Source organism: Mustela putorius, unplaced genomic scaffold, assembly GCF_011764305.1.
Source record: "Mustela putorius furo isolate JIRA1106 unplaced genomic scaffold, ASM1176430v1.1 tig00003875_pilon_pilon_pilon, whole genome shotgun sequence".
NCBI lineage: Eukaryota > Metazoa > Chordata > Mammalia > Carnivora > Mustelidae > Mustela > Mustela putorius.
In genome coordinates this window covers 5,622,828-5,647,615 of record NW_025422026.1, presented here as the reverse complement: position 1 = coordinate 5,647,615, position 24,788 = coordinate 5,622,828, and the positions used below count along the sequence as shown (strand labels likewise).

The 24,788-nt window shown below is 55.4% G+C and overlaps 2 protein-coding genes across 9 annotated transcripts in view; one reads left to right on the top strand and one right to left on the bottom strand.

Moving 5' to 3' along the window:
• ZNF710 (zinc finger protein 710) overlaps positions 1–4,510 on the top strand; it is a 67,426-nt gene extending 62,916 nt beyond the window's left edge. For 7 of the 8 annotated variants that reach the window (XM_045067276.1, XM_045067280.1, XM_045067278.1 and 4 more), the window contains one exon: positions 1,810–4,510. In XM_045067276.1, the coding sequence (XP_044923211.1) occupies positions 1,810–1,976 (167 nt within the window). In that variant the 3' untranslated portion in view covers positions 1,977–4,510. The remainder of the gene's footprint in view (positions 1–1,809) is intronic. The other variant, XM_045067282.1, reaches the window with a different exon arrangement.
• Positions 4,511–5,780: 1,270 nt separating this feature from the next.
• IDH2 (isocitrate dehydrogenase (NADP(+)) 2) lies at positions 5,781–23,073 on the bottom strand. Its single transcript, XM_004763733.3, has 11 exons — positions 22,869–23,073; positions 13,761–13,852; positions 12,724–12,889; positions 11,376–11,536; positions 11,144–11,287; positions 10,035–10,171; positions 9,697–9,848; positions 6,903–7,015; positions 6,653–6,750; positions 6,466–6,558; positions 5,781–6,097 (listed from the first exon to the last, which is right to left on the bottom strand). Exons 1-11 carry the CDS (start codon positions 22,981–22,983, stop codon positions 6,013–6,015), a joined length of 1,356 nt encoding a protein of 451 aa, XP_004763790.1. The 5' UTR covers positions 22,984–23,073; the 3' UTR covers positions 5,781–6,012.
• Between the last annotated feature and the right edge of the window lie 1,715 nt (positions 23,074–24,788).

The window sequence follows — 24,788 nt, the reverse complement described above, 5'->3', positions numbered from 1 at the left end:
ACAGGAGTGATTGGCACTGGAATGGCTGGGACCCAAGCCAGCCTGTCTCTCACATCGGGCTTCACACTGATGCAGGAGAAAGGCAGTGTATATTCTAGAAGGAACCATCTAATAAACTGGAACTCTAATTTGGGAGATGGATCAATGTCCTTGTAAAAAGTGGTATGCTATTAGCTTGTTTCTAATGTTTAATCAAATGCATTATATGATGGTATGGCACTAGGATTTTCAGGAAGACACAGCCTAGTGTCTTCAAGATTTCAAACCGCTGACCCTGTTTTATAAAGTCAGGAAGACTCATGGTGGGTCAGATGCTCTGGGCATGCCTAGTAGACCTGCCACACTCAGACTGACGTAAGCAATAATGAAGTAGATTCACAAAGAACTCGAAATCCCAGCCGTCTTCAGAGTTGGCTGATTGAGCCCCTCAACAATGACACCAGGATGAGGTTCCCTGTGTCTGTTCACAGCATTAGCTCTGATTAGCTCTGATTTTCCTCATGGTCACAAGATGGCTGCCATTGCCCTTCTTTCCTTTTGCACAACCAGTAGGAAAGTAAGAGACTCTTCCCTTTGCTCTGTGAAACTGATGAGAATTGTGTGAACTCAAAAAATTTACAAGCAGGCCTCTCCTCATGATTCACTGGCCTGAATTCATTCCTGAACCACTCGTTGACAAGGGACAGAATTGCCCTTAGACCACTGGTTCTCAGCTGGGGGTGAGTTTGCCCCCTGGAGACATTTGGCAAAGTGTAGAGACATTTTTGGTTGCTGTCCCTGCAGTGATGCTACCAGCATCTGGATGAGACCAGGGAAACTGCTAGCCATCATACCATGCACATCCTAGTGCCCCCCGCAGCAAAGAATTCTGGCCCCAAATGTTAATAGTGCCAAAACCCTGCCTTAGACTTGTTAGGGCCACCCCCTTGACCGGGGTCTGTTTGTCCCCAAAACACATCACTTCTCCTAGGTGCACTGGGACTCAGCCACAGTCCTTGCCAGCCAGCTTCCCAGGGTCCCCAGATCATACCCCGGGCTTCCCTCCCTCCCTCTGATGGAAGGCAGCCCCGGGCCACCCTGTGGAGCTTTCCATCTGGCTTTTGTTCTGACGCTAAGAACTTTATAGTAAGATTTCAAATTGACTAAATTACAAGAGGCCTCTTCGAGTTTTTGCCTCGTGCATCTCTGTTGACCTACCTTGGGTGTTTGTCCTTGAAGAGTAAGGCCCAGGGAGACCACTGGGCAGAGCTGGTTTAAAGCACTAAGGCTGGTAGGAAGCCAGAGGTTAGAAAGGGCTCCTTCTGGCCATTTGAGGCAGAGCAGCAGAGTGGATCAAAACAACAGCTGGGTGCCCTTTGGCAAGTTGATTAACCTCTCTGAACTTCCTTTTGGCCTCCTCCATGGGATTGCTGTGCGTGGTCAGGATACAGTGTTTGGAAAGTTCCAGGTATGCAGTAGGGGCTAAATGGGTGTATAAACATGATGTAGAGCCGCAGGCTTTCATGTGGCCAAGGGTATCAATGCAAAACACTGCAGAGGATGCATAGGAGGGCAAACGAGAGTTCAAGGCCAAGCCTGCACCGCTCCCCCTTCCCCAAGCCCCCCTCCCCACCTTCAGCGCTCAGGTCTGGTGACACATCTGAGAAGCCTGGGGCTTCCTGGCACAGGAAGGAAGAGAAGCCGTGGAGAATCCTCTGGAAGCAATGACTAGGAAGCCCTTTCTTGACAAAGGCCCTCGGCGTCCGTGTAGAAGTGACTGGCTCTTCCCGGGAGGCGGCCTCTGGGCCTAACTGTGCCCCTGTCTTGCAGACCCCATGATGGAGCTGACGGGCACTGACCCCTCCGAGCTCGACAGCCAGCAGGAGATGGAGGACTTCGAGAACGCCTACGCCTACGCCGGTGTGGATAGTAGCGCCGAGGCCAGCGTCCTCACCGAACAGGCCATGAAGGAGATGGCCTACTACAACGTGCTATAGCACAAGCTGGGCCATCCAGAGGGGGCGGGGAGGGCGGGGGATGTGGGGGGAGACCCACGTGCTGCGGGCCACCCCTCCTGCAGCGGAGAAGCTACTGCCCCACGGTCCTAAGCCCTCCTTCCCTCCCACCGAGTCGTTTGCACCACTAGGGACTTGTAGACCAAATGGAGACTGTACTGGCCTCAGCTGTGACCCAGGCACAGGCCCCAGGCATCTGGGGAAGGAAGGAGAACACAGGGGGCCCAGCTCTGGGTCGCCCTGGCCTGCTGCTGTGGGAGAGCGGGAAAAATGCTGGCGGGGGCCATATGGGGCCAAGACACTAGGGCCCAGGTCCTCAGGTCTGTCCAGGCCCCACAGAGCTGGGGCAGCGGTGTGGGCGGGGCCTCCTGAAAGCTCCTCAGGGGTCCTGGCACTGGAGGAAGACAGAACTTGAGCCTGGCCTTGTTTCCTTTCCCCACCAACTCCTGCCTCTAGGGATGTCTGAGCTCCTGTGCTGGTCAGCACTGCCCGCCCCACCCCCACCCTATTCCCCCACCAGGCCCTGGGCTGGGAACCGCTCAGGGCCCCAGAGCCCCCTTCCCCACCCCATTGGTCAACAGCCAGGCAGGACCCCCTGCCTTCTACCTCCTGGTGCCTCCCACACTCTCCGGAGCCAGGCATGCATGCAGCCCGGTCCTGGCCTCAGGAAGGCGGGGTATAGCCCAGCCCCCAGCCGGTGTCCTCCCCAGCCAACCCCCCGAAGGCCCCCACCTTCCAGCAGTTTGAAAGTGGGTGTCCCTAAAGTAGATTGCAGCAGTTGTCATCCAGTTCCTTGCTGAACGGGTCACTGCACCAGGGTCCCCCGACATTGAGTAGAGCAGGGACGTGCCTTTGGCTGGGCACTTGCTAAGCAGACGGAGGCCCCTCAAATGAGGGGCAGGGGACCGAGAGGGGCTGTCCTCAGAGGCGGCCCAGGACCACCTTGGGGGTGGCTGGGGTGCTGTATTATTGACAAGTATCCGTGTTGAGGAAGCAGGACAGCCAAGAGTCAACAGGTTCCCAAGAAGAGCCACTTAGTTAAAAAGAAAATGAAGACCATAGAGAAAAAAAAATTTTTTTTTTGAGCAAATGGGGTATTTTGAAGGTAATTTATTTTGTTTTCCTTTCCACTTCTGTGTAGCCTATTCTTTTCTGATGGAGATCATTTTCTTTTTCCAAACGGAAGCTCCCTCATGTGCTGTGCGTGCTTCGTGCCTGCCCAACCTCGAGCGGGCAGCTGGCGGGGCAGGGCTCAGGCGCGGAGGGGCCGCGGAGGGGCCGGGCCACCGGCAGGGAGCCTGGGGCCGGGGCAGGAGGCGGGAGGCCGAACCGGGCAGGGCCTTGTTCCCTGCCGGCCCCTCCAGCCAGTGACTCGCGCGGCACCAGTGGCGGGAGCCGCTTGGTTCTGCTCAGCCGGCGGCTCGCTCCCTCGCTTGCCCGCTCTCCTGGCCTCTGTCCCCAGGCCAGCTCCCGCCCCGGGAACTGAAGACAGGCCGCCCGGGGCATGAAGTAGCACATTCAGGAACCGCTAGGGCACCCGGACTCCTGCCCGCTCGCCTCCGGAGGCCTCGGTGGGGAGGGGCAGGCGGGGCTGTCCCCAAAGGCGCAAAAGGAGGTGAAGCCACCAGCTTCAGCCGGGAAACCAGGAAAGGAGGGGTAACAGCCGGGGTGGACGGGAGGACCAGCCGGAAATGCAGCTGCCCCCAAAGCTGTATCCTTAGTGAAGGACCAAGCCAGGCTTCAGGGTGGCTGTGATCAGGACTGAGGGAGGACAAGGTGGCCTCGGGAGCAGGCAGCCAAGTGCCCCTTCCTTCTCTGCTAAACCTCCCTCTAAGAGGCAGCAGACAAGAGAGCTGGGGGCTCACGGGAGCCTTTCCCCTCCTGAACCCCGAGGCCCTCCCCCCGGCCCCCCAGATGCCCGCCATGATGACCCTCAGGTGGCAGTGACCCCGTCACTGTAGAAGACATTTTCTCCTGCTGAGCAGAAGCCTCACCCCCTGCAAACTACCTCTTCCCACAATGTCTTTCTCCCCTGGTACCAAAAAGAACCCTGTACCTCCTCGTCCTCCTCCTCTTTCCTGCCAGTGCAGTGGCCTTGGTCATGGAAACCCAAGGGAGAAGGTCTGCCCCCAGGGTGGGGCTGTCCTTTCCTCCCCCAGCCTGGCCATCAGCACCGGCCCTCTGCGAGGTTCGATACTTGAACGCCCCCCTGCCCTGTGCCTTGGACCCGGGCAAAGCGAAGAGAAGGAAACAGCACAACTCACACACCGGAGCTGGGGGGTGGTCTCGGCAAGGCTCCCGTCCTCACCCCTCCCTCGACCTTTCAAGAGAGGCACCGGCGCGGCCTCTTGGGTGACTTGGAAACTCCTGGACATATTCCATCCTAACTTATTTTGACGTGTATACAAACCACCTGTTTAGAAATTCCACTTGTGCAAAGCCCTACTGTGTTTTTATGTTCCTGTTTAAAAGAGAAGTTTACTTAGCAATAATTATAAATAAATGAATATTCTTTAGCGAGGTGACTGTGAGTGCTTCTTCCCCTGGTTCTTGAGGACTCGGTCCTCACCCCTCCCCCACAAGGAACCCGCAACAAGGCTTTCCAAACCCCGCACAGCAGGGGGATCTCTCTCCAAGGAGGGGAGGAAACCCAGACCATCCTTTGCCTCATTGGGGATGGCTACCTGCAAGCGCCAGGTGCCCACCGGGAGCTGCTCCCAGAGCCCCCCAAGAGCCCAGGGCCCAGGCCCCAGAATTCCCACCACCTGCAGAGGAAAGCCACTTTCCCTCCTGACCCACCAACAGGGCACCAGGACCGAAGCCAGCTCACGATGCCAGACTGCACTCGGAGGCTGCCAGCTCCTTGTGATGGGCATGAAAGGGCCGGAAATCTTGCGCTTTGCCCCAGGAGATGGGCCTATGCGGAGCTAGCACACCAGCTTTCCTCCTACAGCCCCGGGAAGTTCCGTGGTATTGGCGAAGGGAGTAAGTAGTCCCCTCGACCAGATGGAGGCCACCGGAGCGAGCGGGGGCTAAAAATCCAGGCTCCCAAGGTCCCAACTGTCCAGTGTCAGGAGCCAGGAGAGTCCCCCCGTGACTGGGGAAATGGACTTAGGGTTGCCACGTATATATTGTAGCAAGTGAAGGGGACCAGACACCAAGTCGAATGCAATCCCTGCATGAAAGCCAGCCCTTCTGACGGATCTCTCCAGCTTTACAGCAACTTGATAATCTTACCTTTCCGGTTTTGCCGAAGAACAGTGAAGATGAACCTGAGTCTGGAACCCAGTGGTCTAGACTGCGCGCCACCCCCCACTCCAGTCCGGGTCCGAGCCCCAAGCCCCAGGCAGTCGTGGAGGGGACGTAGGGGCAGCTGCTGTGTGGGATCCATTTTGAAGACCAAGAAAAGGCCACAGAAAGAGGTCTGGAGATGTTGAGGTTTGAACCAACAAAATAACCCAAATCTCACGGGAAGTGATGGCAATCCCAAAGCAGAGAGAGAGAGGAGGGTACAGTAACAGGATTGTGCGAGGTCATTCCAGGGAGCCCACAGGCCTGCATGCCCCGAGTCCCAGCGGCTCATCAGGTAGCTCTGAGGGAACTCAGGACGCTCATGCTGCTGCCTGTCCCCTCCCCTCCAGGTGGCCCTTGAGGGATGGAGGCCCGGGACACAGGTCTGCAGGGTCCCAGTCTGTCCTGGGTACAACCTACCAGCCCTGAAGGCCCTCTGTCTCCGGGGCCCGGGCTGGGCGGCCTCCTTCCCCCGGGCACAAACACAGCAGCCGATTTTTGTGAAGAGCTGTTTTAGTAGCTAAATGTGGCACCATGTGTTCCAAGGGCAATATAAATTACAGTATGCAAAACACACTGACGGGCTGAGGTAAAACACGCTGTTCCTTCACATCACCATGAGGCGAAACACAAAGATATTAAAAACATTTTGCTTATAAAAAATGTCCCCTAGAAAGGCGGGGGGGGGCGGTCACTCAGCGGCCAGCTCGGCCCAGCCCAGCCCCGACTAGTGGCCCAGAGCCTTGTCCAGGTTGTTCTTGATGGTGTCCAGGAAGTCGGAGGTGTTCAGGAAGTGCTCATTCAGCTTCACACTGCCGAGAGAACATGGTTCGAGTGAGGAACAGGTCCCGCCAGGCCTTCCAGGGCAGAGCTGGGGCTCAGGAACCTTGTGGCGGGGGACTGCCCTCCCGGGCCCACAGGGAGCAGCACACCCAGGCCGCCTGTCAGGCTACCTAGCCTGGAGTTGCGCAGGCGCTCGTCCGGAAGGGGAGGGCAAAGCTCGAGCCACTAGGGATGGGGACAAACTCACTGGGCCTCAGGACTGTGGACCTGTCTCACCTTAGGCCCGTGGCAGCGAAGCCCATTCCAGAAGCAGCCTCCAAGAGGAGCCTCAGGCTTCTCCCCACCCAGCCCTGAGGTCCAGGAAGGCCAGCCCCACCCTCTGCCACAGGCCACTCACTTGCTGAGGCCGTGGATGCAGCCCGCCAGGTCCTTGGTCATGGCTCCGCTCTCCACCGTCTGGACACACACTTTCTCCAGGGTCTGTGCAAACCTGCAGGCAGTGGGGCAGAGTGAGGCCCCAGCTTACAGAGCCTGGGCCCGGACCCCACCCTGGGCCAGCTCAGGCCCCCTCCCGCTCCGCTCACCTGATGAGGTCCTGGTTCCCGTCCAGCTTCCCCCGGTGCTCCAGGCCACGAGTCCAGGCAAAGATGCTGGCAATGGGGTTCGTGCTGGTAGGCCGGCCCTGGGTGGGGGGAGACAGGGGTCACAGGGGGCTCAGGAGCCAAAGCAGCTGACAAGGGGGCCGCCTGGATGCAGGTGCCCGCTCCCAGACTGACAAGCCAGCCCCAGCTTCCCTCGGGTAGAAGCGCATGCGACCACAGTCTTCCCACTCACTTTCTGGTGCTCCCGATAGTGGCGGGTGACCGTTCCATGAGCAGCCTCGGCCTCGATGGTCTTGCCGTCCGGGCAGACCAGCACAGACGTCATCAGGCCAAGGGAGCCAAAACCTGTGGATGGGAAAGGCCCTCCTTTCAGTGCCAGCACCACTCCGCAGACCACTAGGTTGAGCCCACCTGCCCTCCTGCTTGGGAGCTGCCTCTCAGCTCAGGACCCCCGACGGCGCCTGGGAGCAGGCCCCCGTTTCGGGCTTGTCTACCCTTGTTGTGGGTCTCCAGAGCCCCGCACAGGGCAGCGGGGTGTACATCAGCCTGTGAACATACATCTGTGTCCCCGCCACCAGGTGTCCCCGAGCCTGTGGCCCCCAGGGCTCCAGACCCTAAGAGTTCCGTCCCCCACCCCCTCCAGCCTGGCTCATAACCAAACGGCCCGTTCAAGCACAGAGCAGACAACTGCATAAACATCACTTTTATCCACTGCTCTTTTAGGTGACTTTAAACTGGAGACTTATTTCCAAATCTCCCCGAATCCAGATGTCAACCGTTCCTATGGTCAAGGTCTCCTGGGGTTCAAAAGCACCCCGTGGCACCAAAATAAGAATTCTAAGTCCCGGGACGCCTGGGTGGCTCAGTTGGTTAAGCCGCTGCCTTCGGCTCAGGTCATGATCCCAGCGTCCTGGGATCGAGTCCCACATCGGGCTCCTTGCTCAGCAGGGAGCCTGCTTCTCCCTCTCCCTCTGCTGCCATTCCGTCTGCCTGTGCTGGCTCTCTCCCTCTCTCTCTCTGACAAATAAATAAAATCTTTAAAAAAAAAAAAAAAAAAAAGAATTCTAAGTCCCAAGAATTAGAGAAAAGTGAAAAAAAATTTTTTTATTGGGACACTTAGGTGGCTCAGTGGGTTAAAGCCTCTGCCTTCAGCTCAGGTCATGGTCCCAGGGTCATGGGATCAAGCCCCGCACCCAGCTCTCTGCTCAGCAGGGAGCCTGCTTCCTCCTCTCTCTCTCTGCCTGCCTCTCTGCCTACTTGTGATCTCTGTCTGTCAAAAAATAAATAAGAGTAAATGCCAAAAACTTATTAAAAACATTTTTTTTATTAATTTTATTTGTCAGAGAGAGAGCTAGCGAGAATGCACACACAAGCAGGGGGAGCGCCAGGCGGAGGGAGAAGCAGACTCCCTGCTGAGGAGGGAGCACAATGCAGGACTCCATCACGGACCCAGAGATCACATCCTGAGCTGAAGGCAGATGCTTAACTGACTGAACGACCCAGGCGTCCCAAAAAAGTGAAAAACTTCTTTAACAAAACAAGTTGTCTAAGGGGTACCTGGGTGGCTCAGTCAGTTAGGAGTCTGCCTTCGGCTCAGATCATGATCCTGGGGTCCTGGGATGGAGCCACATGTCGGTCCCTCTGCTTATTGGGGAGCCTGCTTCTCCCTCTGCTCAACCCTGTGCCCCATCCCACTTGTATTCTCTCACTTTCTCTCAAATAAATAAATTAGTAAAAAACGTTTTTAAGATTTTCTTTATTGGACAGAGACAGCAAGAAAGAGAAAGGACAAGCTGGGGGAGCAGCAGAGGGAGAGGGAGAAGCAGGCTCTCCACTGAGCAGGGCTTAATGACTGAGCCACCCAAGTGCCCCAATAAATAAAATCTTTAAAAAAAAAAAAAAAAAAAGGCGAGGTGGGGGCGCCTGGGTGGCTCAATGAGTTAAACCTCTGCCTTCGGTTCAGGTCATGATCTCAGGGAACTGGGATCAAGCCCCGCATCAGGCTCTCTGCTCAGCAGGGAGCCTGCTTCCTCCTCCCCCTCTGCCTGCCTCTCTGTCTACTTGTGATCTCTGTCAAATAAATAAATAAAATCTTAAAAAAAAAAAGGAAAAGGAAATTAGTTGTCTAAGAATGTCTGGCTGGGGGGAGGGTGTCTCTTCTCCGCGTTTACTGGACCCTCACACTCACCAATTCCTTATTACGTAAAGGTAACTTTCATGCCTTTCTCTAGTCTGCTCTGTCTTTTCATCCTTCCGTCCTAGACAGGAATTGTTCTAGCGAGAGGATCACCACTGCACTTACTGAAATAATAAAGCCAAAGGTTTTTATAGAACATCGGGCCCCTACGCTTTTTCATCACAACCTGGGTGAAGTTCACTTTCCTCCTGATCAGGAGCTAGACTTCAGCCCATCTCCTGTAGCCTTGCTTCTCCTCCCTCACTGTGCTTCCCTGCGGTCAACTCCCACAGCCTTTCCAGCTCTCCTTCCCAACAGGACGGGGCTAGTTCTCAGGCTACCTATCTGACGGCCTCATTCACACTCCTGCTGCAATCCAATTTGTCTCCTAAAACACTCTAGGGCTTGGGGCTTTGCCACCTTCCCCAATACTCTGCATCCAACAGATTGACTGTGCAAAATGAATTCTCTGTGCCTCAAAAAGCAGCCGGTTGCGCTCAATCCCATTTTTCTCTCAGAGCCAACCCTAGCCCAAACCCGGAGCCACAGTCACCTGGACTCTGGACAGGGACGACCTCAAAGCTGACACACCTAGCCCTTTAGAACTTGAATTCCTTTGTTCTCTCTTCTCTGTTAACAGTAGCCTTTGTAATGCACTAGTCCAAACCTAATTTGGGAAGCCTTCCTCCGTCAGATGTCAGAGAGTTTCTGCCCCCTGCTGTCCATGGGAAATCCTGCAACGAGCCAGCGCGCCACGCCAGAGAAGTTCTCTATGAAAAGGGTCTGAAAAATCCCGCAGCCGGAGAAGACCAACACCCCGCGCCCTCGGGGAATGATGCTCCCAGCATACCCTGCGCCAGGATGTCCGACTGCACATCTCCGTCATAGTTCTTGCAGGCCCACACGAAGCCGCCCGAAGACTTGAGGACCTGAGCCACCATGTCATCAATGAGCCGGTGCTCATACCAGATCTTATTCTTGTCGAAGTCAGTCTTGTAGTGCCTGGGAGCAAAAGGGCCTGTTGTGCGGAGAGGGCGGGAGGCTGACAGGTTGGGGCTCTCCCCCAAAGCTCAGAGCTGAACCAAATGCACCAGGACAGTGGCCCCCACCCCCGTAGGCTGGGGGCTAGGGGGACAGGCAAGAAAGGCTGTGGAATCCTTAGGGAGCAATAAAGCAAGAGGCTATTACTTCTCAAAGATCTCCTGGAAGATGTCCTTGAAGCGCCCGTCGTAGGCTTTCAGGATGGTGTTCTTGGTGCTCATGTAGAGCGGCCACTTCTTCTGGATGGCGTACTGGAAGCAGCTGTGTGCGAAACCCGAGATGGACTGCGGGGGGAGAGAGAGAGGTCCCTGGTGTGCTCCCCAGCCTGGGGACCGCCAGCCCTTTCTGGTCGCTGGGCACCAGGTCCGACCCCTGGAATGGCATTCCTTCCTTCCACACCACCCGCCCACACCCTGGAGGGAGCCGCAGCTGTTTCTACTGGCCCAGCAGCCTCCTCCCAACTTCTGGGAGAAAGCAGCCCCTCAAGTTTGCTTTGGGAACTACCCTCCTCTCCCCATATGGGGAGACCATATGGCTGGGGTGGGTCTCATTCCCCCATTCCCCCCGCCCACCTGCCTGTCTCTAGAGGGTACCGGTGTCCGGGCTCATCCTCTCTGAGCCCTCCATGCCTGGCTCGGAGGTGGTCCTGGGACCAGGCCTGGCACTCTTGCCAGAACCATGAACAACAAGGCCCTTTTCTGACAGGGCAACGAAGTTGGCAGGGGACAAGCCGGGGTTCCTTGTGGCCACTTCCTCACAGCCCGAGAATGAGGGCAACCGCGGAAGACACGAAAGCCCAGAGTTGGGGAAGGGAAAAATGCTTATCCAGTTGGCTAAGCGAACCATGCTGCCAACTAATGTGCCCCCGGGGGGGGGGGGCGGAGGAGCACAGGAGTTCGGGGTGTCGGAGAAGGAGCACAGGAGGTCGGGGTGTCGGAGAAGGAGCACAGGAGGTCGGGGTGTCGGGAGAAGGAGCACAGGAGGTCGGGGTGTCAGAGAAGGAGCACAGAAGTCGGGGTGTCGGAGAAGGAGCACAGAGAGTCAGGGAGTGGGCAGCTCGCTAATCAGGAGTCTTCCCGCCCACTCTGCCCCAGGCACACTGCGGGCTCCCCTGAACGTGTCCTGGTTGCATCTGCTCACAGGCCTCAGACCTGCCTCAGCCACGGACACAGGGGGAGTGAGAACCCACAGTCCGCAGCGGCCCGGGAGGGGTCCAGGCTCAGGGAGGGGCACGCTCAGGAGCCGCGGGGCCTCACCTCGTCGGTATTGTACATGCCCATCCCCACGCCGCCGCCGGGGAAGTTGTACACCTCCCACTCCTTCGCACCACTGCCGTCCTTCGGTGAGAAGACCATCTTAAACATGCCGGCCCGGTCCACCACAAAGTCTGTGGCCTTGTACTATGGAGACAAGAGCGCAGCTCAGGCCGGGGGGGGGTCCAGGTGAGGGTGCCCCGGCCAGTGCGAGCCCACCCTCGCCGGCACCCACCTGGTCGCCATGGGCGTGCCTGCCGATGGTGATGGGCTTGGTCCAGCCCGGGACCAGGCGGGGGATGTTTTTGCAAATGATGGGTTCCCGGAAGACGGTCCCCCCGAGGATGTTCCGAATGGTCCCGTTGGGACTCTTCCACATCTTCTTCAGCTTGAACTCTGTGAGGACAGAGTCAAAGTGGCCCCGCTGCAGCCCCCACCTTCCAACCAAAATCTGAACCCTCAGCAAGAACGCAGCCAGACGGGAGCCCTGGAAGTCGGCCCAGGGCTGTCTGGGATTCGAATGTGCAGGCTGTGGGATCAGATTTCTTGGCTTCTGGGTCTAACTCCACCACCTCAAACTGTGAATTTTATGCAAGTCACTTAACCTGAACTGAAAAATGAAATGACTGCTAAAACACTTAGCCTTTGGGCAATTAAATAAACTTAGAAATGGCTAGCGTCTGCCGTTTTTCCCACATCATGCTCAGATGCGGCAGCACCTGGCCGCACTGCAGACGTGCGGTTCCAGCCACCGGGTCCAGCCCGCATTACTGAGAGGGTGACTCCCTACTTCCTCGTCCACAAAACAGGGATGCATAAATCCCAGGACTCCGGAGAAGTGAGAGAAAAACTGCAAAAAGCTTCACACTAACTAAGATGATTCCAACAGCCTATGGTCAGGTTCCACCCGAAAGACAGGAGGCGCTCTGGGGCATTTGGAAATGGGCCTTGAATGCCTTCTCCCAGAGCCCTCACACTGCAGGACGTAGCAACAGAGAAAGAGTTCTGCAAACCCCTGAGCTACTCTTTCTCGAATTTTCCAAACCTGGCCCCTCTGTCCACACAATGGTCCCTGAGTTCATGGAACCCTTGAAAGTGGTCCCCAGAACCAAGGCCCAGCAGCCAGTCCAAGCCTGGTGAGGGCACCTCTCTAAGACCCTTCCCCAGCCACAGAGCTGTGGTGCCAAGACAGTGGAGAGATACAAGCCAGAGAGAGAGCCCTGAGGCTCTCAAGGATACATGCCTGACATAGAGCACTCTGCTGGACAGGGGTGGCCCCAGTGTCTACGTAAACCTGCCTGTGGAACAGTCTAGAAGGCCAGAGGGGCAGGCTGCCCAGAGAGCCTGTCCTTACTATAACAGCATCAGCATGAACTTCCTCCTCGCTGTCGCCAAGGACCCCTACCCTGGCCAGAGCCACACAGCACAGCACAAACACCACCGGCCTGGGAGCACCACCCCACCCAGCCTCATCTGCAGGAACCCCTAGGGCTCCCCTATCCCCCCGGCTATCGCAGGGAGACCGGCTCATGGCATAGCCCCCACTGCCCCGACCCACCCACCTCCCCTCCACACCCTCATACCTTCCACACGGGCCTCATCGGGGGTGATGGTGGCACACTTGACGGCCACACTGTACTTCTGGGTGGCCAACGCCGAGTCTATGGTGACCTGGTCGTCGGTCTGGTCACGGTGTGGGAGCCCCAGATCGAAATACTTGAGCTGGACGTCCACATGGGGTAGGATGAGCTAGGGACAGATGACGGGGGCAGGCATCAGTGTGTGTGTGTCTCAGGAGCTTGTGAGGGCCATAGCACAGGACACCCAGGAAGGGCAGGGATGAGGGAAGGGGGCAGCATGGCAGGGGCGGGGGGGGGTAGGATCAGCCATTCCTCAGAGGGGCCAGGCGGAAGCTGTCAGGATGCCAGGGCTCTCTGGAAAGAGGCCAGCGGACCAGGCTGCAGCCCCTCAGAGGGCCCAGCCCCTAGCATGGACTGCGATGGCCCACCAACTCGAGATGCATCTAGATTTCTCCGGACAATGGGTTCCCTCTTCTTCCCCATTCAGAAGTGGCCATTCTCGACCTTTTTCTTACGGACGCACACACAATACAGGACGGGGGTCTTTACATGGCCAACAAGCTCTCCAGGCAGATCCAGACCGCGAGACTCTGGAGAAGCCCGGCAGCCACGCTGGGAGCCATCCACCATGATGGCTCAGACCCACTGCTGTCAGGACACACCTCGGCCCCGACCCCAGATAACGTCCCTGAACCGCTGAGGAAAGGTGAGCGCGCCACCCTGCTCTTTCCACTCCCTTGAGAACGCCCTTCGGACCGTGGGACATCAAGACGGACACCATACAGGATAGGCCTTGAACGTGCACCCCCCCATTCTGGAAAACACGCGGGCCTCAGCACCGGCACTGGCACAAGACAGATGGCTGAGGAGGGGCCCCTGCCCGACGTCGTGAAAACCATGCATGGTGTGGACATGACAGCAGGGTGGATGGAAGGATGGGAACGGGGCTGCGGCTGCCCACCAGGGTGGCAGGTGAGCCCCGGGGGCCGTCACAGGGATGAGGGGCCATGCGGAGAGCCACCCGCTGTGGGAGGGGCTACCTTCTCCTTGATGAACTGCCAGATGATCCGGGTCATCTCGTCGCCATCCATCTCCACCACCGGCTTCGCCACCTTGATCCTCTTGTCGGCATCTGAAACCAGGCCCACGCAGCGATCACAGCTCTAGGACGCTCGAGGGGGAGCCCTTCTCCTACCTGGCTGGACTTGCCCTTCACCAAGGAGGGAGCAGGGCCCCGTTAGCCATGTTCCCTCCCCCTCCGCAGGAGCAGCTCCCCGGCCACCTGGGGGGCCTGGATTCCCCCACCCAGGATGGCTGCCCAGAACTGGCCAGCAGGATGCCAGTCTGGCCCATCAGACCCTCTGCCCTGGGATCTGAAGGCAGCAGAGACCAACACAGAGCCTAACAGCCAGCTGGGGTCACCCCATCCAGCAGTAAGTCAGGGAGGGACACCTACGAGCCGCTGCCACCCCGTTCTGATACACTGCTTGAAGACAACACATCCAGGATTCACACCTTTCGAAATCCATGGAAAGCATAGGCTTAGGGCATCTGGAACAGAACTCAGAATCCTTGAGCCAAGCTGACTCAGGGAGGCCAGTCCTGTCAGAGAAGCACCTAAGGTCCAGGGAGATGGTAGAGGACAAGAGAAGTGGGGGGGGGGGCTCTCCAAGGGAAGTCTGACTCACGAGACAAATCAACAGTCTGAGCAGTGAATTCCAAAGAAAACTCAAGGAAACCGCCCACCCCCTTCAATCGGTGCAGGCTACCTGGAGGGAGAGTGCGATGAACCTTAGCCTGTAGCAGACAGAGAGGTATCCTGTTCCAGCACGTCGCTCTGCCCACAGCCGGGGAAGAAGCAGGGCCTCCAGAGTCAGGCAAGCGGGTCTGTGTAAAACCTACAGTCGGGCCTCTGTCCCCAGAAAGCTCAGGCAGGAGGACAGCTGAGAGCGGGACTCTGTCCCCAGCAGCCGCCTCAGCCCTCACTCAGGGCCCACGGACTCTTACGTTGCACACAATCCTTACAGACACTGTTCTGGGTCTTCTGCCTCACCAGAGATTAGACAGCAAGTCCTAAGAGGGGACCAGGACGTTCACTTAAAAACATCAGAAGTGACCACCGCTGGGAGGCTGGCAAGAGAAAGAAATCTCTGAAAAGCAGGCCTGAGACTAAACAAGCAGGACCACCTACACACCTTTAAAACAGAAACGACCAAAACCCCACAACCGCAAGCCTATCACTGTCCTACAACGCGCACCAGCGTGTGACTCATGCTGACATCCCCGGCCCACCAAGAGAAAGGTGAATTATGTGCAGCAAAAATGACTCACTTTCCAAAGATGTGCACAGATTTTTTTTAATCTAAAAATAATCTCCCAAGGATATGCAAACAGATTTTTTTTTTTTTAACCTAAAAAGAATGGGAGAGATTATTTAGGAAGAAAAATGAGACCCAGGGAGTGTGGCTTGTGTCAGAAGTCAGACTAGATCCCAGGTCTCTGGTTGAAGAGCGGCTCTGGACACCCTCGTGGGTCACATGCAGAGAAGCAGAGAGCAAACACAGACTCCAAACATTCCGTTCCCTAGAGAACAAGGCAGACGCAGCTGGCTGGCAGCGATCTACCACCCCTTCCAGGACTCGAAGGGGCCTCTGGACCCAAGTTAAAAAATTCCTCCACCCTTCTTGGTTGAAAGCTTGAGTATAAAAGGGCTTTAGGACCTGCAGAAAGTCTACTGAGGTGTTGCACAGCCCGCTTAGTTTTTAAGAACATCTCTTATGAGTTAATGTCATGAGAGCGAATGAAGATTTTTTTTTAACTGTACTCAATCTGCTGTAATTATAATCCCAAAGGAGAATTTATCCGGGGCCAGTCCTAAAGGTTTCAGCCTCACCTGGGCTCCACTCAAGTTTTGGGTTTCAGATACAGCAACCTGTGAGCCGTGGACACCCTGCACCCAGGGCTCAATGTCAAGATCACAGCGGGAAGCCCTCCCTGCTGTGCCGGCAGGTGTCAAACCCTCAGAAAACAACAGGGCCCACTTATTTACAACCAGGTGTTAAGTACCTCTTCCTGAAACACTGAGAAAAATCTAACAGTGGCAGACCTCAAGGATTGAGTATGTAAGGGGAAACCTACAGATGGAGAGAGTGGACAAGCAGGGGCTATTAACAGAGGCAGGAGTGGGGCACTGCGGGGCTCAGCTGGTTAAGCGCCTGCCTTCAGCTTCGGTCATGATCCCAGGGTCCTGAGATCGAGCCCCACATCGGGCTCCCTGCTCAGCCGAGACCCTGCTTCTCCCTCTCCCTGTGTTGGCCCTTGCTTGTGCTCTCTCTCACTTGCTCTGTCAAATAAATAAATAAAATCTTTAAGGGAAAAAAAAAGTCACAAGTAGAGCCTCCCTGAAGGCACACTTGCCAGAGATGGGCGCAGCCATGGGAGGCAAAGCAGCAGAGGCTTGGGGCGCCTGGGTGGCTCAGCCCCCCACTGGGCATGGAACCTACTTTAAAAAAATAAAATAAAAACCACCAACAATGGGGCACCTGCGTGGCTCAGTGGGTTAAAGCCTCTGCCTTCGGCTCAGGTCATGATCCCAGGGTCCTGAGCCCATGTTGGGCTCTCTTCTCAGCAGGGAGCCTGCATCCCTTCCTCTCTCCCTGCCTGCCTCTCTGTCTACCTGTGATCTCTGTCTGTCAAATAAATAAATAAAATCTTAAAAAGAAAAAAAAACACCAACAATTACAAAATCATGAAAAATTTACAAAAAAAAAAAGACACTGCTCAGGCAGGGTTTCTAAAAATATATTAATTGGTGACCAAGGTTTTAAAATCAGGTGATTTCAAACAACAGTAACAACAAATAACCAATTAATAAATGGGTAAAGGACTTGAATAGGTATTTATTCAAAAATGTATATAAATGGGGGGCGCCTGGGTGGCTCAGTGGGTTGAGGCTCTGCCTTCAGCTTGGGTCATGATCTCAAGGTCTTGGGATCGAATCCCACATTGGGCTCTCTGCTCAACGGGGAACCTGCTTCTCCCTCTCTCTCTCTGCTTGCCTCTCTGCCTACTTGTGATCTCTCTCTGTCAAATAAATAAATAAAATATTTTTTAAAATGATATATCAATGGCCAATAAGCATATGAAAAGTCACCCCACAGCACTAATCATGAGGGAAATACAAATGAAAATCACAATGAGATACCACCTCACACCCACAAGGATGGCTACTATCAAAAAACACAAACTAACTTAACAAACCTCCCCCAAACAAAACAACAGGTGCTGGTGAGGATGTGGAGAAACCAGAATCCTGTGTAAGACAGCTGGTGAGAATGGAAATGTTGCAGCCACTACGGAAAACAGTATGATGGTTCCTCAAAAAATTAAAGATAGAAAAAAAAAAATTAAGGATAGAATGGCCATATTGTCCAGGGGTCCCCGGGGGACTCAGTGGGTTAAGCATCCAACTCTTGATTTCAGCTCAGGTCATGATCTCAGGGTGGGGAAATGGAGTTGGGGGTGGGGGGTACTTGGGCTCTGCTCTGGGCGTGAAGCCTGCGTGGCATTCTCTCTCTCCCTTTCCCTCTGCCCTTCCCCCCTTAAAAAAAAAAAAAGAAAGAAAAGAACTGCCACACTGTCTAGCAATCCCACTTCTAGATATATATCCAAAATAATTAAAAGCAGGGTCTTAAAGAGATATTTGTACACTCATGTCCATAGCAGAATTATTCACAACAGCCAAGAGGCAGAAGCAACTCAAGTGTCTGTCAAGGAAGGAACGGATGAACAAAATGTGACAGGAACCTTGGAGAGAAGAGACTCTGGAAACAAATCCAGGAAGGTTAAGAGAAATGTCCCTCCAAACGTTAAACAATGTTCCTAATTCCAAGTTTCTCCAAGACTGGGGTCCCCACCACTCAAATATGAATGGACTTGCTCGGAAGCTAAAAAAGGCAGTGCTGCCAAGGTTTCTGACAGCGATGAATGGGATCTGGAGCTAAGTCAACAGCTTTTGCTGCTCAAGTTCTTTAGGTTCAAATTCCACAAAGTCCGTTTCCCCCGGGATGGCCGGCAGACTCAACATGTGAATACTTACACAGACAGACAGCACCGCTACATCCCAAACACTTTCAATCCAGCTGCAAGTAACATACGTAAGAGGAAACTTAATAGCAATTAGAAGCAGTAATAAATCCGCAAGGAATCAATAACCATACTGCCTATGCTTTCCCCAATTCCTGTATTTTACTCAGAAGGTCAACAAATTTCAAATGGACTTTTTTTTTTAGGATTTTATTTGACAGAGATCACAAGCAGGCAGAGGCGGGCAGAGAGAGAGAGGAGGAAGCAGGCTCCCCCCTGAGCAGAGCTCAATGTGGGGCTCATCCCAGGACCCTGGGATCGCGACCTAAGTGGAAGGCAGTGGACTATTTTTTAAATGAGTATATAGAGAACGGACTATTCAGCCGTAAAAATTAAGAAAAAGCTAACACAAGCTATGACAGGGATAAACCTGGAGCACATTATGAGGACCAAAATAAGCTAGTTACTATATTTTATTTATTTATTTATTTATTTATTTTTACTTACAGGGGGTACCTAGAGTAGTCAAATTCATAGAAACAGAAAGTGGCACGGAGACTGCCAGGAGCTGGGGGGAGGAGGGGGTGGGGCCTTGTTGTTTAACGGGTACAGTTTCAGTTTTGCAAGATTACAGAGCTCTGGGGATTGGCTGTACAACAACAATGTGAAAATATTTAACACTAGTGAACTGCACTCTTAAAAGTGGTCAAGATGGAGATTTTTGTTGTGTAGTTGTTTACCACGATACAAAATAAGAAATAAGATCTTTTTTAAGTTTTTAAAAATTTAAACCTGTGGGGGGGTGGGTGGGAGGGAGAGACAACCCAGGAGATTTTACATAAAAATCCAGTCTCTTCTTCTTTTTTCTTTTTAAAGATTTTATTTATTTATTTGAGAGAGAAAGAGAGCACAAGCAGGGGGAGTGGCAGAGGGAGAAGCAGGCACTCCTCAGGGAGCAGGGAGCCTGACCCAGCATTTCCAGGAACTCCTGGAATGTCACAAGCCAGAGGCAGACGCTCAACCCACTGAACCCCCCCAGGAGCCCCCCAGTCTCTTCCTGAAGCATAAGTGGCTTTCCCCACACGGAGCTGGCGCTCACCCACAGCTAGGATGGGCTGTGCAGGGGGCACAGCTTCTCCTTCATTCCAGGCCTATCACCTACTCTCCAAGGTCGTGTGCCCCAAGGCATCGGAGTTGGGAGACCCGGTGTGTGGTTCAGCCAATATGGCAGAGACACCCTAGCATCTGCCCCTCTCTGGGAGACAATGATGACAAGTAATCTGAAATCCAAGGAACAGAGCGCATGGGCCTCCCTGACAGCTTCCAAGGGCCAGCCTCCATGCAATACTGCACGCTATCCTCTCGGCCAGAGTGCGGGATGGAATTACAGCAGCCACCCGCGGCCGGGAAGGCCAATTCTCCTCCCCATCTGGACCGCTAGCACCCAACACGAAGTAAGGATTTCAAAGCCTGTTCCCCAGGCTCAAGATCGGCCTGCCGCTCCAAACTCAAGGCTGAAGGTCTCTCTGTCCCGAGAGAGCCACCCGAAGAGTGAGTGCTTTACCACTTTCCCACCTTGGCTGTGGTCAGCAGAGAAGCTAAGATCAGCAAAGGTGAGGGGCTCTTCCTTCAAAATGCATCCGGAATCCAAGCCCTTCTCACCACCCCCCAGCGCTACTCCCCTCTTTTTTCTTTTCTCCAACTCTTGCCAGATTAGGACTACAAGCCTCCTACTGAAGACCTTGCAGCCAGAGCACTCCTGTTTAATGTAAATCTTCTCAAAACCCTCCAAAACTTCCCCTTGCACTCAAAGTAAAGGTCAAAGCCCTCAGAAATGCAAGGCCCCCCATGAGGCCTGACCTAATCGGTCCCTAACCACCTGTCCTAACTCTGTGTCAGCCTCGGGCACTCCTCCCTCAAGCAAAGGTGGTCCCCTCCAGCATGGCCTTGGCACCTGACAACCAAATGGCCTTGTTTGCTTCCTTGCCTTAGGACTTGATTCAAGGTCTTTTCCCCGCCGTCCCATCCAAACTTTCTCGCACACCTGCCTGGCCGATTTGTTCCCCTCAGCTCGTGTTACTTTACACCACACTAGCCAACTTTGGCCTTGTTTTACTGACTGTCCCCGCATCAGAATTTGGGCTCCCCAAGGGCAGAAATCTTTGCCTCTTACCCCTGGCTCTATCCCCAGCACCGTGCACCGCGCCTGACCCACAGGAGAACACAGTAGTTGTTGAAGTCACAAATGAAATGTCAAGTCACAGTCAATCTGGTCTGTCCTGCCCTTGCCTCCTGTTGGGATGAAATGCGCTCTACCCCCCTCCCCTCCAGTCCCCTCCCCCCATCCTGGAATGCACAGCCACAGAGACTGAGGAATTCTCATCAGCAGACTGCACCAGACCATCACAAATGCAGTTAAATGCTCTACCACTGAGCTATACCCCAGCACCTAGACCATCACAAATGTACATGGATGCCATCTCTGCCAGGCAGTGGGTAACTTGCCCTGGAAAAGCTCACACTTTTACACTGTGTTAAAATATGCAATCCAGTGGCATTTTATATTCTTTTAAAGATTTTACTTATTTGAGAGAGAGAGAGACAATGAGTGGGGTGAAGGGCAGAGGGAGAAAGAGGTTCCCCACTGAACTGGGAGCCCGATGCTAGGCTGGATCCCAGGACCCTGAGATCATGACCTGACCCAAAGGCAGGTGCTTAACGGGCTGAGCCACCCAGGGGTCCCTGCACTGGCATTTTCAACATGCATTTCCATTAGTGTAAACCCCAGGACAGGTCACAGAGCCTGGCTTCCAGGAACCAGAGGGCAGTGTCCAGCACCTCGTACCCTGAATGGAACCAGCGCAACAGGCTTCAACCTCCCAGGGAGGATATGAGGGCTGGCCCCAGGCCTTCTGGAGGATGTTCCTCTAAACCTGCCATGCCTAAACATGCCCACCCAAAATACCTCTGATGGGGCAGCAGTGGTCCTACCTGCTGTGGTTGAAACCAGCTTCAGCAGAGAACACATAATAACTCCACCAGTGGGGTGCCTGTGTGTCCCAGTGGGTTGGATAATTGCCTTTGGCTCAGGAGTCTGGGGATCGAGTCCCACATCAGGGTCTCTGCTCAGCAGGGAGTCTGCTTCTCCCTCTGACCCTCCCCCCTCTCCTGTTCTCTCTCTCAAATAAATAAAACTTAACAAAACAATAATAAAATCCCTCCACCGGTGGGTCTGCAGAACTTTGAACAATCATTAAGTGACTCCCTGAAATCTAGGAGTGCAGGCAAGTCACCAAGGTCTGAAAAGTTAAGAGGTGGGGTGAGAAAATCAAGAAGTTCCCAGGTGAGGAGTGGAGGTAAGGCAGGCCAGACAAGACCATTCTCCCCGTGAGTGCTTGGGCCGAGCCTACCCTCACTTTCCCAAAAGCCGAGAAAGCCAGCATATGGGAACCACCACCAGCAGTCGCTGGAGGCCTAGGAATTCCAAAACTAGAGCCATGCATGAATTACCGAGCAGCAAAGACACACGAGTGTTTTAGCCAAAAAAAATATATTCTTTCCTTGTACTCGAGGGGAATGCCAAATCATTCTGTCTCCTGCAGCGTTGCCAGGTAACAAGCTAGCAGAAAGCCCAGTTGGAATCTCTTGTCCAACTCAAATACTACGTACTGGCCCCATTAATAAACCAACGGCTTGGGGACATCTGGAAAGACCTACGACTAAAAAAGCTTTCTTTCTTACCATCAGTGCAGGGGAGAAATAGGAAGAACCGGAGAATGTCTTTAACTCCCACTCTATTTTGCTAAAGTTGGTACCATATGGAAAACTCCGTTTTGAGGCCTGTGGCCACTTGGAATCTTGAGAATTGCAAGACAGACTACTTAGAGACCAATCCTAGAAATACAAAAGCAGAAATGCCCCTTTCTTCTTGGCAGGAGAAGGGGGGTGGGCCAACGAGTCCCCCCTCCCCTCCTCAATTCTGGTCAGCTGCTCCCACACTTGTTAAAGATTACCCTACCCTAACAGTAAGGCCAAGCTGCCTGGGCCCCACTCCCTCTTCCTCACTGTCCTGGCTCACTCGGAGGGGGCTGCAGGCCAGGTCAGGAAAGGGGTTTCCGTGGCAACAGGCAAGGGACAGGGCCAAGGGACCCACATTCTCCCTGCCTTTTGTAGCTGGCAGTGGAGAGTCACAGTACTGGCCAATGCCCACATGCCACGGGGTTAGGGGTGGGGGGCAGCCCAGGCTGGTAATGGAGGTTCAGGCTAAATCCTGCTTATTCTGACCTGATTACTGTTTTCTCTCCTAAGCGGGACGTTAAGGGTGTCACAGAAGCAGTGAGGAACTATTCAGGAAAGTGGCATTTTTGGTGCCGCTGCCCAACCGCCCCGTTGCCCAGGCGGGAGAGAGGAGCGAGCCAAGGAGCAGTGCAGGGGCGTACTGGCGAGAAAAGACAGGTCGGGCCGCGGAGAGGCTCCTGAGACCAGAGCGGAGCGGGGTGGGGGGTGGGGGTCACCAAACAATAGGGAAAATTAAAAGGACGCTCCTCCAGCGGTCGCGTGAAAGGCTCCAAAAATAGCGGCCGCGGGCCTGACAGTGAGGAGGGATTACCGAGCGCCCCGCTGCAAAGGAAGGGGAAGTGGATGCCTCCTCCCCGCCTTTGTCTGAGCCCGGCCCGCGCCGCGACCCTCGCTCTCACCGGAACACCGGGCCGGGTGCACCCGCCCCCTACTCGCTCGCCTGTCCCCCTCCTGGGGACGCTGGGCAGGCAAGGCGGCAAAATACCCTCCGGGCCCGGGACCCCGCCCGTGCAGGGCCGCAGGACCCGCCGCGCCAGGGCCACCAGTTGCCACCGTCCTTCAAGTCCCCACCCCTGCGCCTGGCGCGGCCAGAGAGCCGGGAGCCGGGGAGCGCGTGGCCGCCCCCCGCTCTTTGTGTGTGTGCCAAGCCCGCCGTCCCCAGCCCAGCGATGGTCCCGACTCGGGCTCCCAGGTCTCCGCCCGGGAGGCCGCCACGTCGCGGTGCCGGGCGCGCGCCCCGCCCGGACCCTCCTCGTGGCACTCACAGTGGCGCCGCGGCTGCTCCTGCAAGTTGGGGCCCGTCGGGGCTGCCGACGCCCAGGCCGGCCCGGAGCCGGAGGCTCTGCAGAGCGAGCGTACGACCCGCAGATAGCCAGCCATCCCGCCAAGCAGGCCAGACGCGAGCGCCGGTGCTGCCCCCGGCTGCCTGGCTGCGTGCAGCCCAGGCCCGTCCGGCGCCCAGGCGCGGGCAGGGGCGGGGCGGGGCTGCCGGAGGCCGCCACGCGATTGGGCCTCTTCGGGGAGGAGGCGGGGCCGGGGCCGGGCCGGGCCGGACTCCTCCGCCCCCCCCCCAACCGCGCACGAGCCGGACCCCGCCCCAGCGCCCAGCGCGCGCTTCCATTGGCGCCAAGGGGCTGCCGCGAGAGGCCGAAAGATCCACCGCGACCCGCGCGCTGGGGCGGGAGCCGAGGGCTTAGGGCACCTGTCAACGAGGCTAAACCCCTCTCTCCGGGATGCCCTATTTAAACCTGGGTGTCCGTTGCTGACAAATCAGCTTAAACCCCCAAAGTGAGCAAACGCCTGCGCCCTTCGCGTCGGCTGGGCTGAAACTCCTTGGCATGAACCAAGTGCGGGTTCCGCGTTCTTGGACTGAGGCCACGGGCACGTCGGCTCTCCTCAAGTTCGCGCTCGCGGATACTCCGGTCCCGTCCACGAGTTGTGCAGACTGACCCGAGTCAAGAGCTGAAATCTCTCCTCCTCTGCTTCTCACCAGAAGGTCAAGCTGCTAATCCTGGAAGTCCTTCAGCCCCGCCAGACTCTGTTTTCTCCCGTGCGAAATGGGAATTACCACAGTAGCGGGGCTGCCGGGAGAGGTGGGTGACATAACGCAAGGAAAAGTGTTGGGGCACACCCTCGGCTCCACGGTTGTGGTCGGTGCTTATCCCGATTTATCTGGAAGCGGTCAGGATCCACCCTGGCAAACAGTCCCATCTTTGCCTGTTGGCCTGCAGAAGACAATATGATTGGTTCTGTCACAGGCGACCCAAGTCTCATCGCCCCTGTTCTGGAAATGAGACACCAGCTGGGTCGGGTTTTATGTAGAAAAATCTGACCCCAGCCCCCGCTTTCCCCGTCACACCAACTCCACATACTAGCAACCTCTTCTCTGCCCTGTGGCCCCAGCTCTCCCCTTCATTGCCTCACAGTCCGCATTGCCAGATGGGGCTGGGCCAAGAAAGCGACCTTGAATTTCTGACTTCAACACTTCCTTCTCCCTGTCCCAACCAGGCAGATCTACTGCTTTGGCCCTGAGATTGATTTTGGACACCCCTCCCCGCCCAAGTCTGAGGTCTCAAGTCAAAGGCCTGATCTCGGGCCAGCCTGTCCCAGAATAACTCATGATGCCTTTCACTCTGTTCCCAGTCCTCTTGTTCAAAACACAGTTGAAGACCTTGAGAGCCCCTGGTATTTGCCTTTTTGCCATCCCGGTATTATCAGGCACCTGGGCTTCTGTGTCCATACCTGTCAACAGGGAACGTGGACCCCCTGAAGATCCTTGTAGCCTGAACAGTGAGATTCGGTTATGGATGTCAGCTGCCCATACTACCACTTCTGAAATGGCCATGAAGAAATTGCTGCCCACCCCGAGGCACTCATCTATTCCTTTGTGTGGCAGACTAGGGTGTCAGAAGCCCTAGTGAGAGGCAGACCTCGGGGTGTTCCAGAGTCAAACCGTCACCTGCAGAGAGGGTGGGGGCCCATGTATCCTTTGCAAATCCAGCAGTAGCCCAGGACAGTGAGACGAGGTCTTCTGATTAAACATCCTCTTGGGCGCCTGGGTGGCTCAGTGGATTGAGCCGCTGCCTTCGACTCGGGTCATGATCTCAGGGTCCTGGGATCGAGTCCCGCATCGGGCTCTCTGCTCGGCAGGGAGCCTGCTTCTCTCTCTCTCTCTGCCTGCCTCT

Bases quoted from the DNA above. Each gene is read 5' to 3' on its own strand.
- IDH2 (XM_004763733.3), bottom strand. From the start codon at position 22,983: ATGGCTGGCTATCTGCGGGTCGTACGCTCGCTCTGCAGAGCCTCCGGC. The intron at 7,016-9,696 runs GTATGCTGGGAG...TCCCATCCACAG, and splicing joins GTCGGACATCCTGGCGCAGG to GTTTTGGCTCCCTTGGCCTG. The intron at 6,098-6,465 runs GTGAGTGGCCTG...TTCTCTCGGCAG, and splicing joins TGCATCCACGGCCTCAGCAA to TGTGAAGCTGAATGAGCACT.